The sequence below is a fragment of the Hydra vulgaris genome, chromosome 11 (genome assembly GCF_038396675.1).
Source record: "Hydra vulgaris chromosome 11, alternate assembly HydraT2T_AEP".
Lineage (NCBI taxonomy): Eukaryota > Metazoa > Cnidaria > Hydrozoa > Anthoathecata > Hydridae > Hydra > Hydra vulgaris.
The window spans coordinates 32483853-32496861 of NC_088930.1; the positions used below are offsets into that span (position 1 = coordinate 32483853).

The window sequence follows — 13009 nt, forward strand, 5'->3', positions numbered from 1 at the left end:
CCTTTATATTAATTTCATAAAATAATCAATTTTTGATTCATAACATGTTATAATTTTTAATATAGTTAGTCATATTTTTTAGAATTTGTTATACAGGTCAAATTTTTGTACCATAAGTGCCACGATAAGCTATAAAGAATTTGGATAGTTTTTTGTTTTTTTAAAAGGTACCATATAGTTTCCAGCTGCCCTAGTGTTAATTTTATATCTATTAATTTTATAAAAATTGTTAATAAATTGACATAAGATAATTTCCATTATATTTGTTTAAACTTAAGCAATATATTTTGTTATATGTTCATTTGGTATATGTTAAAATATAATTCTAGAAGCAAGTTTCTGCCATCGATGGAATGAGTTTAACTTTATGTTACTTATGGTACGTTTACGTATGCTTACACTTATAGATTTTTGTCCTTGTTATAGATATTTGATACTTGATTCTCCATGCAGTAGCCTTGTTTGTTAAATACATGAACCTTAACAAACAAGAATTTGAGAGAGGGTTGTAACCACAATAAAGTAGCCTTCTTGACTGTATTGGCCCAAATTTAATGTACCTATATAATGACTTACATAATAACCTATTCAAAAAAAAAATGTTTTATAGAGAAACAATTTTAGTATGATCCTACTAAAAACATAGTCTGGCTAAATCATATTTTAGTATAACAATTTTATGTATCATAAAAGCTTTTCTACGTTTTTTAAGTTTTTTTAGTTACTAATAATATTGTTAAATTAAATTATTTTTCTTTATTTATTTTTATTTTTGTTTCAGATGAATTAAAACAGGACTTTGTTGATGAAAAGACTGGTGAAGAAAATCAGTCAAGGTTTGCACAATTAAATATTTCCGTAAAGATTTTGACAAACAGTTTTCAGTTATCATCAATAGTTTCAAATTTTTTCAGCAAATTATTTTTTCTTCAAAATTTGTTACCCATTGTCTTTTTAAAAACTGTATCACATTCTGTTTGAAAAAATTATTATTTTTTAAATTTTTCTGCTACTTTTTTTAAGACTATCTGCTGTGAAAATTAATAAAAAGATTGACGTTCATGAGAAATCACCAATTGTAACCAACACTACTATAAATGTTTTAAGATCATTTGGTGAGATTTTTTGCATGGTTTCAAGAAAATAAGTAGGACTTCAAAAATAAATAAACAGACTTAGAATTTGTTAATCAGTTATTAGTTTGCAGTTTTTTCTCTTCTTTTTTTTTAATTTAATTTTCTTTCTCAATTTATTTTTGCTTGTTTTCCTCAGGAAAGTACATGCAAATGATGATTGTGTTGAAGCCAATTGCATTTGAAGTTGTAAATTGTATGTCTCAATTATTCGAGTACTACTTATATTCTGTAAGTTTTAAAGTTAATTTGTATGGCCTTTATATTCAAGTATTACATATATTCTGTAAACTTATGGTGGTGATATTATATTTCTCAACTATTTGAATATTGCTTTTATACTATAAGTTTTTAAAGATCCAATTTGTCTCAGTTATTCAATTACTACTTTTATTCTCTAAATTTGTTTGATTATCATTTAAAAATTAAAAAATAAAAAATTTGGATTTAAAAAATAAAAGTATTTAGATGTTTATACATAAATTTTTAGGTGTTTACCTTTTTTGCAACATACTCAGATGGAAATTTTGTAAGTTGTTAATATTTTTTTTTTTAAATTTAAATTTAAAATAAAAAATAATTAAAAATAGAAAAAAGGCATGTAATAATTAAGGAAAATTCAGGTTATGAAGTTACTGAACGGGTTCTGAACATCGAAGTTGACTTCGACTTTGGCTTAAGTGTCGAAGTTGAAATAGAAATCGGTTTAAATTCTGTAACAATTTCAAAATTTCATTTAACTTTCAGTTAAATTCAAAAGCTATTAACTTTTATTCAGTTTATAAAGAAGAAATACAAAATATATTACATGTTTTATGTATATCAACCAGTTTCTGCACGCAGCGACCTTGTTTGTCAAGGTTGACAAGTGTTTCAAAGTTAAAGAGTTAAGAGAGGGTTGTAACCAATACAAGAAATAGCTTCTTGACTAAAGTGGCCCACCTCGGCCTTAGGAACATAAGTTCAGTAAAAGAAGAGACAAAAACATGTTAGAAATAAATTTAAGTCAATATTCGAAAAGTTTTTTTTTGGCACAAAGTCTATTCAAGAAATCTTAATTGTAAAAAACAGATGAATATTTAACCTAGTATTAATACCAATCTTTTTCCTTTATAAAATTGAAATTTGAAATTTTTAAATGAACGGTGTTACTGTTCCTTTGTTCATGTTTGTTCAAAAACATGAGGAGTTGTAAAGATTCCATAAATTAAGTTATCATTATTACTGAGTTTTTAGATTTTTTATTTCAACATAAACTATTTTTTGCATGCATATATTTTTTTAATGAATTAAAAATTACTTTGCTTCAAATGTTCTTTGTCATGTTTTAAATTATGGTTAATAATAAGCTAAAAAATAATAATTTTAGTTTATAAAAAGTGATTATATAGCAACCGCGACGGAGTGGTTAGAGCTCTTGCTCTAGAAGCAAGAGACCTAGGTTTTAAAGCAAGTTCTGGGCATATTTCGCACCATCTGTAACAAAGGAGATTTGATTTTTCCTAGTTAAATAATTTTCTGATGTACTCCGTGACAAAACCATTAGGTCTTCTTGGAACACCTAAAGCAATAAACAAAAAACAAAAAAAAATTTCTATTAAATTTTTAAAAAAACTTAAAAAAATTATCTTTCAATTAAATATTTTTTTAAATTCCTAATTTGGCTTTCAGTTAAATTCAGTTTAAAAGTCCAAATTCGTCTTTCAGTTAAATTCAAGCTACATATACGGTCTAAATATATATATATATATATATATATATATATATATATATATATATATATATATATATATATATATATATATATATATATATATATATTCTATAGCTTGTTTAGATGAGCATTTGCTCACTAGTTTTGCTTATCTTTATAGCATACAGCATTTTCAGGAAAAGAAGACAAAAATAAAGAATAATGAAAGAAAAGATTGCTGCCCCATCCCAAACCCTCAATCAATGTAGCAGCATTCCCCTGCAAGTCAGGCAATTTGTCAGTCAATGTATGTACTGAAGCCTTTTCAGTGTGATGTCAGACTGCTCATCTAAACTAGCAATTTAAGTTTTTTTTATATATATATAGAGAGAGAGGCATTGGCAGGAATAAATGAGTGCAGGAGCGTTGAATTGCCTGTCTAAAATGGATATGGCAGGTGACATTTTCGCAGGTTTTTTCAATATTTAGTTAAAAAAGCTTATGTATAAATTAAAATTTATTGCGTTGTAATGTTTATTTATTGTTAAATTTATTACCTTGTAATACATTGTAATCTTTTTTATCATATCATAAATATATCAGAAAAACAGTTGTCAACAACGGCTATTTTTCTGATATTTATTTATTTAAGCATATCAATCGTAGTTTTTTCTAGAATAATTGTTAAAAAGAACATTGCATTAGAAAAAGTTTTTAAAACTCTTTTTTAATATATATTTTAATTGCTTTTCTATTGAAAGGATTACTATTTTATAAATATTATTTTAAATAGACAATTAATATATTATAAATAGTCTATTTAATAGACTATTTATAATATATATTATAAATAGTCTTTTTTCCAATTTTTCTTGATTTCATATTTAAAAAGTTCCTTCGTTACTCTTTTTCTTAGTGAAAAATTTTTTTCTAATTTGAAAAGTTTAAAAACTGCACTGTAATAACAAGCAAGAAAGCAAGTATAAGAAAATTCTTTTGTAAAACTCTAATGAATAAGTCCAATACTTTAAAAATTGTTTTTGTATTACATCTGCTTCATGTCCTGCTGCCTTGTAGGATACACTTTTTTAGGCAAAGGCAGATTTAAAACACCCCCTGCCTTGGGGCTCTTGGTTGAGTAAAGGCTAGAGATGGTATCTCAATAAAAATACTCATCTTGGGCAGATGTTAAATGCACCCGGCTACTGTTTTGTAGAAGGCCTCCTAGGCAAAGACTTAAGGGGTAAACAGATTCTATCTGTTGACCAGCCTCGCACCCCTTCTTCATTTATTAGGCTGGCGCAGATGTATTTTTAATACATTATTTCCAATTTAGGATGTTAAATGCTGGATCTTCTTGACTCAATGCATGGGTTTTGCTTGTGTCTCTGTTGTTATGACTAAGGCAACTCATTCTATTATCTCCTAATGAGGGTACAGCTCTAAAACTCAGTTTTATGGTTCTGAGGCCGGCTGGTAGTCAGGTTTCCTGAACTCTGTGGTAGCTCTCAGAGAGGCTGATTCCATCAACAGCTGAAAAATATCAAAGTATTAATAGTGCCATGTTGCACATGGATGGTGTCCCTGTTTGTACTTTTGGTGTGCATTGCGGAGGCCACATTTAAAGCCCTTTGTTACGACTTTGGGTTTATTAATAGTAATGAGGCAATTGCTTGGGCTATTAAACGGTGTTCAGAGTACTATCTATGCTTTGAGTCAAGTTCTTCAATCTAATTTAAAAATAAATAAAGTACAAAAAACTATAAAACACAAAAAACCATCATCATCACCAAGTTCTCTAAACCTATCATTCACTAATATTCCTGGCCTTCGAAGTAACTTTTCTTCTGTTGAGTTTTATCTCTTGCAAAGTTCACCAGACCTACTTGCTCTTTGTGAGACTAATTTGAGTTCGGCTGTCTCATCTTGTGATCTTAGTGTTGATGCTTATCTTCCTCTAATTTGTAAAGACTCCAATCACATGCTTGGCCTCGGCATTTACATTCGTAAGAATTCACCCATTTGTTGTGAAACTAGGTTTGAATCCACAGATTATTCTTTCATGTGCTTTCGCTTAGCACCACTTCACTCTATTGTCTTTCTCTTTGTTCTATATCGCTCTCCTTCATCTCAAGACTGCACTCTTTTTGACATTATTTCTGATCATATTGACCAAGCCCTCTTTTTTTATCCATCAGCTAATATAGTTGTTGTCGGTGACTTTAATGCTCACCACTTTGAATGGCTTGGCTCTAGTGTCAGTGACTCTGTAGGCATTAAAGCCCACAACATTTGCCTTTCTCAATCCCTAACTCAAATAGTCAACTTTCCAACTCGCTTTCCTGTCAACCCGAATCATTTATCTTCTCTACTCGACTTCTGATCCGAGCCAGTGCTCAGTTTCTCCACATTCACCTTAGGTTCATCTGATCACAGTTTGATCTCTCTAAAACTAATATCTCATTCTTCTTCATCACCTGAATCCCCCTATTATTGAACCTCTTGCAACTACAGTAAAGCTGACTGGGATTCTTTCCGTGATTTTCTTCGTGATGGCCCTTGGGTAGAAATATTTCCTCTTCCTGTCGACAAATGTGCTTCTTATATAACTTTGTGGATTCAGGCTGGCATGGAATCTTTTATTCCCTCTCGACAATTCCAGGTCAAGCCTCACTCTCCTCCATGGTTTTCCTCACACTGTGCTGCTGCGATTGCCAATCGAAACCGTTACTTCCATATTTATCAGCAAAATAATTCTCCAGAAAACAGACGTCTGTTTATTACTGCTAGAAACGATTGTAAAAAGGTTTTATCTAATGCCAAAACCCGCTATTCTTGGGTCATGAAATCTCAGATCTCATCTCAAAAATTAGGCTCTCATGACTTCTGGAGAATCTTTAATAACATAAATAATAAGGGCAAATCTATAATTCCACCTCTCTTGTATGGTTCAGACTTTGTCACCTCACCTGTGGCCCGGACAACATACCTGTTATTGTCTTGCAGAAGTGTTCTCCAGAGCTGTCGTCTATACTCTCAAAACTATTCAATAAATGCTTATCAGAGTCTTGTTTTCCAGCCTGCTGGAAAGCGGCATCTGTTATCCCTATCTTCAAAAATTCTGGAGAGCAATCTGATACGTCTAACTACCGTCCCATAAGTCTTCTTCCTATCATAAGCAAGGTTTTTGAATCTTTAATTAACAAACACCTAATTTCTCATCTTGAATCTAATAACTTACTTTCTGACCATCAATATGGATTTCGATCTCCTCGTTCTACAGCTGATTTGCTAACTGTAATAACTGACAGGTTTTATTGTGCATTAGATGAAGGTGGAGAAGCTAATGCCGTCGCTCTTGACATTTCAAAAGCATTTGATAAAGTTTGGCATGCTGGTCTTCTCCATAAGCTTTCTTCTTACAGTGTATCTGGCAACATCTTTAAGATGTTGGCATTGTTTGCTGATGATACTACCATTTATTCTTGTCGTGATAAGAAACCAACACCCTCTGATTGTTGGAGGAGGCATTTGAGCTTGAAAAGGATCTCACTTCTGCTACAGCATGGGGCTCACAGTGGCTGGTGAAATTCAATACAGGTAAAACTCAATTTTTTTCAGCCAATCGTTATAGCAATAATTTAGATCTTCCTATATTTATGAACGGTGATGTACTCGATGAGTCACCTACTCTTCATCTTCTAGGATTAACTCTTACTTCCAATCTTTCTTGGAAACCATATATCAAATCAGTTGCAAAATTAGCATCTGCTAAGGTTGCATCTCTTTATCGAGCTCGTCACTTTCTTACTTTGGATTCTATTCTCTATAAATCTCAAATCCAGTCTTTTATGGAATACTGTTGCCATATCTGGGGCGGATCTTCTAATGATGCCCTTTCTCTTTTAGACAAGGTGCAAAAAAGCATTGTAAACATAGTTGGACCTGCTCTTGCAGCCAACCTCCAATCATTATCACATCGTCATAATGTTGCTTCTCTTTCTCTTTTCTACAAATACTATAATGGGCACTGCTCTAAAGAGCTAGCATCTCTTGTACCATCTACTAAAATTTATTCTCGTGTTATTCGTCATTCAATTAAGTGTCATCCTTTTTCTGTGACTGTTCCTAAGTGCATTAAAAACTCTTATTCGTCTAGTTTTTTTCCTCGAACATCAGTTCTTTGGAATTCGCTTCCTTCGTCTTGCTTTCCTGATTCATATAATTTGCAATCTTTTAAGTTGTCCGTCAATCGTTATCTTGCTCTACAATCTTCGTCTTTTCTCTTACAGTAACTTCCTACTTTAATTAGTGGCTGCTTGCAGCCTTGTTGGAAGCGAAGATGTTTAAAAAAAAAAAAAAAACATTTTAAAAATTGTTTTTGTATTACATGAATTAAATTTAAACAAACTATTTTTTAATATTTGTTTATTAAAAAAGATTTAATTTTGTTTTTAAATAAGCTTGTATTTATTATTTCCACTTTGATTAAGTCATATTTTTTATACTAAGTTTAAATTGCAACTGTAAAAACACTGTGCTATAAAATTTATTTATAAAAAGTTTTTAATTAAAAATATAAAATTTAAAAACTACTTTTTCAAAACTACTTAGTTTTGAAAAAATTTTTTGTTGTTTTTTTACAGTTTTGTAAAAAAACAACTTTTGCTTTTTAATGAAATTCTTATACTGGTCATTTGAACTTTACTTAAGAGTTTACTTAAAAATAATATAGAGTTTACTTAGAAAAAAAAAATTTATGTCAAAACATTAAAAATTCTTTAATTAAAAAATTTTTTACTTTAAGCTCACAAAAGCGTAACAATGACCAAATATTTTTTTGCTTTTTTTTATTATTGTATATTTACATAATACTTTACATAATTACATAAAACTTTACATAATTAAACCAGTATTTTATTTTAAATGTGCTAGATGTTTTTTCTTTTTTTGTTTATGTAAGTAAAATACAACTCAAACTAAAATACGTTAAATTTTGGTGTTTTTAAATAAAAAAACTGTATTTTTGCCCAAGCTTTATTTTGCTCATGTAAATTGACTTACTCGGGTGTAAAGGCAAGCACGGGCGATCGCTCACTATTCATGCCAGGGATATATATATATGTATGTATATATATATATATATATATATATATATATATATATATATATATATATATATATATATATATATATATATATATGTATATATATATATATATATATATATATATATATATATATATATATATATATATATATATATATATATATATATATATATAATAAATATTCAAAAGAAAAAAACACCTTCCTTTAACCTCCATACTTTCTTCGACAGCTTTAGTATCATTTTTCAATATTTAAAGATTTCGTATGGTTAGCAAGTATCCAGGTTTAAAAACAGTTGAAAATTTAATTAGTTTAGTTTTTGTTTTCATCTTTATAAATTTTTTTATAGAATTAGATATTTAATTTAATATAAAACAAAAGTTCTACAAATTTTTAGAAGAAGCATATAAGAGAATCTTTGAATTAACTGATGTTATCAAAAAAAACATAATAAAAATAAAATTTTTGATAGTTTTATTGTCTATTTTGGAGAATGGTTTATAAAGAATTAAGTTCTAAAAACACATAATTCTTAGGGATTTGTAAATCCTAAGAGTAAATAAATAGTTTCAACTTCATTAAATTAAACAAATATGATTGATGATAATACAACATTTGAAACCTCCCACCATGATTTAGAAAAAGTATCAGCAATTAATTTACCACTATGAATTTGACAAAACATTAATGATTAACTCACCACCATGATTAATACAAGTTATAAAGAATTAACTTCTCACCATGATTTATGCAAAATATAAACAATTAACTTACCACCATGATTTAGACAAAGTATAAACAATTAACTTGCCACCAAGAGTTCTAAAGTGCATTAGCCAAATTTAAACTAATATTTTTGTGATATTAAAAATATCGCAAAAATACATGATTCAATTCATTATATATACTTTGAACTTTTTTTAAGTAATTGGTGTAACAAATTAGGTTCTTATTTAAATAGCTTATTTATTTAAACAAAAACTAATGTTATTTTCATAATTTAATTTTAGAATAAGTTTATGGTGTTTCTGTTGTTGAGAAGTTAAATTCTTGACAATGAAAAAGCTCTGAATATTTACTTTTCAGTTTGAATTTTATTAATAAAATTTTAAATACAGGAAAATAATGTGTTAAAAGTGGATGAAAGGTTAAGGGCATGCTTAACTAGGATACATAACAGTATTATACTTATGGAGGTAAGTTTTTATTTCATTACATCATTTTTGAACATACAAAGAAAACATTAGATTTAGAATGACTTGCAAAGAAAGCATAAAATTTAATATGACAAACGAAAATAAAATTAACCTTTAAAAGAAAAACATTTAAGATGACATACAGAGAAATATTACATTAAAAACAATGTAAATTTAACCAAAACTTTGTGACATTGACATACAATATATTATTAATGGCTATTAAAATGATAAATCAGTAAAGAAATTAATATAATTTTACTATAGCCTGGGGGAAATTTTTATAGTTTGAAATTTAGTATAAATATTGCTGTGTTTTTTGTTTTTGTTTTTTTGTTTTATTTAGGAAAACTCTATTGATGATGCACATAAAGTAAGATGTTTTTGTTTGTTTTTATTTATTCACTGTATTCACTGTGTTACTTCTGTGTCTTGGTTTATTTATTGTGAGTTACTTTTAATTTTTGTAAAGGAATTACTAGTTTTTCTTAAAGATTTTTATAAAGTCTTATTTTGTAACTAATGTATCATTGCGTAGCTAATGTGTTTTATGTTATGTATTTGTAACTGTGTCTTAGGTACTAAAAGTTAGTTTCTACTTAACATTTTTCTTAGATTTGTTCTTAAATATTTATATTTTTATTGTATATAGGTTACTTATATGTATATTAGGGTGTCCCAGAAAAAGAAAATTTTTGAATTTAATATTGTGCACTATATCAATCCTATTTGGTCCCAGTAGACCACCATAAAAATATCCAGGCTCAAAGTCACTGTTTAGTTGAAGAAGGTGTTTTAGAAAAAACTTGCATATAAATTTTAATGAGTTTTTTTTTCATTTATTTATTGAAATTCCGGTAGTATTCAATATTTTTACAAAAAAGTTCAAATTAACTTAAAATTAATCATCCAATTCATTAATTCTGACTGGTATACTTACTGCAACTTTAAAAAATATTATAATTATTTTATTCTTTATTATAATTGGATTGTTTAAATGTTTTTTAAAATACTAATAAAGGAATATAAATAAGGGAATACAAAAAAAAAAAAAAAAATAGGTGGTGCAAGAATTATTAAACTTTTGTTGGAAATGATATATTTCAAAAATAAAAATATAGGCATAATGTGCTTTTTTTATTTAAATATTCTTCAAGTCTTGTTTAGTAGCACGTTTAGACACCTTCTGCCGATTGTCTAAAACCACTATCATTGTGTCTTAGAGCCTGTCTTCGGAATGTGTCTTTCCAATGAAATCCTGCACCAATTTGATGTGTCTTTCAGCCTTGTCATTAACAACTTCTAATTGATGTACACTGGACACCAATGTCTTGAAAGATTTATTGTTGAGATTTTTCTCAAAATTTGACATTTCTTCTTTCCATGAGAGAATGTCATCTTTATTTATACCAAGATGGAGAAAAAAGAGATAAGACTCTTGAGAAACAAAGTTTGATAGCTTTGAGATGAGACAGACCTGTGTAAAAGGTTTTGGTTGTTCTTTATCTCTGGAACATCATATTTTAATAACTCCACAAGAATATCCGTCCTCTCTTTCTTATCTAAGTGCTGGTCAGCTAAAGCAAAGATAACTGTGGTGTAAAATACCAAGTGTGTCTGAGAATACTAAGACTAAGAGCTTTGCCAATCTTTCCGTACTTCTTGGAATAAAGTGAATCTATCATGATCTGCAATGAAATCTTGAATGCTCTAAGATGATTAGATGGAGTCTGAGCTGCCATTGGGCTCTTCAGGAAGAATAAACAGTGAAAGATCACTATATAATCTGTTGAATCCTGTATTATCTTAATCTCATTGATACTGAGTTGCTTGTTGTAATTCTTGCACATTTGGATTGCTAACAGATACAATGAATCAGCCATAAATCTTGGTTCGTGATGTGCACCTGGTTGAAAAAACCTGAAGTTCAACAAATCTGCTCCGAGGTAAAAATCACCTCTGTCAAAAATACTTGTTTTAAGAGCTGTCGTGCGGAACTCCATTGTTTCATTTGCAAGATTGTAAAAGAGGGTTCCAAGAGCAAACTCAGGTCTGTTCCAATCAAATTTCTCAATGTTGGCCAATGTATTCATACGTTTTTCAATCTTAGACCAAAGATCTTGATGTTTTTTGTATAAGCTTTGTTTCTCCCTGTAATTCCATATAATGGAACGACATGTTCATCATAAAATGATGAAAATGTCGTTCCATTATATGGTGTCTAAATTTATTATTATTATTATTATTTTCTAACATTACTCTCAGAGAAAATGAAAAGAAAAAAGTGCCTGTAATTTATATAGCACAGCATCATACCTGCACATTAGCCAAAGAATTGAACAAGGTAGAGAATAAACTGCAATATTTTTAATTGCACCATTATGTTTTCTAGTGTTTGAGCAAGTTGTATCAGCACAACAAGCTATGATCTGGTCTGTTAAGTCATAATATTCCACAAGACTTTGGATAACCAGTGCTTGATCTTTCCTTTTGGAGGAGGGTACTTCAAGTATTCGTAGAAGAAAGTCAAGTAAGCAGGTCTCTAGAGAGGAAACACTAATTGCCAACCTATCTACTGTTTCCAAAATTTTTACCTCCGTCCTGTACTGCTTGACCAACTTTGTGTCAAAGTGAAAAACAAGTTTTAAACCCCTTATCTTATCCAGGTTCTGCTCTCTTACTATAATTGCTTCATTCTCTATAATTTCATGGTTTTTTTTGCCATCTGTGACTTAGAAATGTTTAACATGTCAAGATCTACTCCCCCAGCTTGGAATAGAGAAGACAACATTGCTATTTCAGTTCTCACACTAACTTCATATCTAAAAATAAAACAGAGCATTGTCATTTTTTAAATTACATAACATTTAAGTTGTTTTAACTTGAAGTTTTATACTTGTAATATACTTAACTTTTTTATACATAAACTTATTTACCTTGTCATAAATGGAAACCACTTATCCAAAACATCATTCAGACTGAGTTGAAGGCAAATCTTGGTTAAATCATACAAATTTTTTTTCTTTACAGTAGGAGTTTCAAAGTCTGAACCATAATCTGTTCCACTACACCCACTGGAGAATTCCTGCTCAAAATTTTTCAAAGCTTTTTCTTCTGCTGCATTTTTTGGTAATTGACTTTCTTTTTTTTGCTCAACAATTGCTTTCAGTCTCTCCTCCTGTTGCTCTTCTTCTGCCATCTTCTTCAGCAGGTTTTTCATTCTTTCCTAACATTCAGCAACTATTTCAGCAAATGTTTTTTCATTTTTGTAGGACATTTTGACCATGTCCCTTTTCAAACATCTTTTCAAAAAATTTGAATCTTTCTTTACAGTCTCTTTACTCCTTCTAGGATCCTGGCTAAATAACTTGAAAATGTCATCCTTGTGTATAGGAAACAAATAATTGGCTTTGTCTAAGAACTTTTGAGTATGTTGGCTCATGATTTCTTTGGTCATCTCTAGGGCTCTCATCTTTAAAATTTTGATATATTGGGTATACAAAGCAATGATTCTATTCCTAAATTAAAAAGTTACAACATTTGAGAAATGTCAACATTTTAAAATATAGTATAAAAACTTATATGTAGTTATATTTCACAGATATATATGTTTGGCAGAATACTTAATTTTTATGAGAGATTTTAGCTAGAGAAAATTGCTAAAACTAAATATCCTATATTTAGTAATTTACTTAATTGACCGTTCACTGATGATAAAATTTTCATCAAAGTTTTGTTCCAAATTTTAATCAGCTCCCTTATGATGCACACATTTGATATTTCGTTTCTGCTATCAGCATAACACATACCACCACTGCATTTAAGTTTTCCTGTACTCTCCAGAGGATAGTACAGGCAAACTTAAATGCAGTTAG

At 29.1% G+C, this 13009-nt stretch overlaps 1 protein-coding gene across 1 annotated transcript in view; it reads left to right on the forward strand.

Annotated features, from left to right (window-relative positions):
- Positions 1–13009, forward strand: part of LOC101235249 (syndetin) — a 66661-nt gene that overhangs the window by 36896 nt on the left and 16756 nt on the right. Inside the window, exons 21-26 of the mRNA XM_065810791.1 lie at positions 782–836; positions 1024–1115; positions 1273–1364; positions 1624–1662; positions 9057–9134; positions 9481–9507. Coding sequence (XP_065666863.1) covers positions 782–836; positions 1024–1115; positions 1273–1364; positions 1624–1662; positions 9057–9134; positions 9481–9507 — 383 coding nt within the window. The remainder of the gene's footprint in view (positions 1–781; positions 837–1023; positions 1116–1272; positions 1365–1623; positions 1663–9056; positions 9135–9480; positions 9508–13009) is intronic.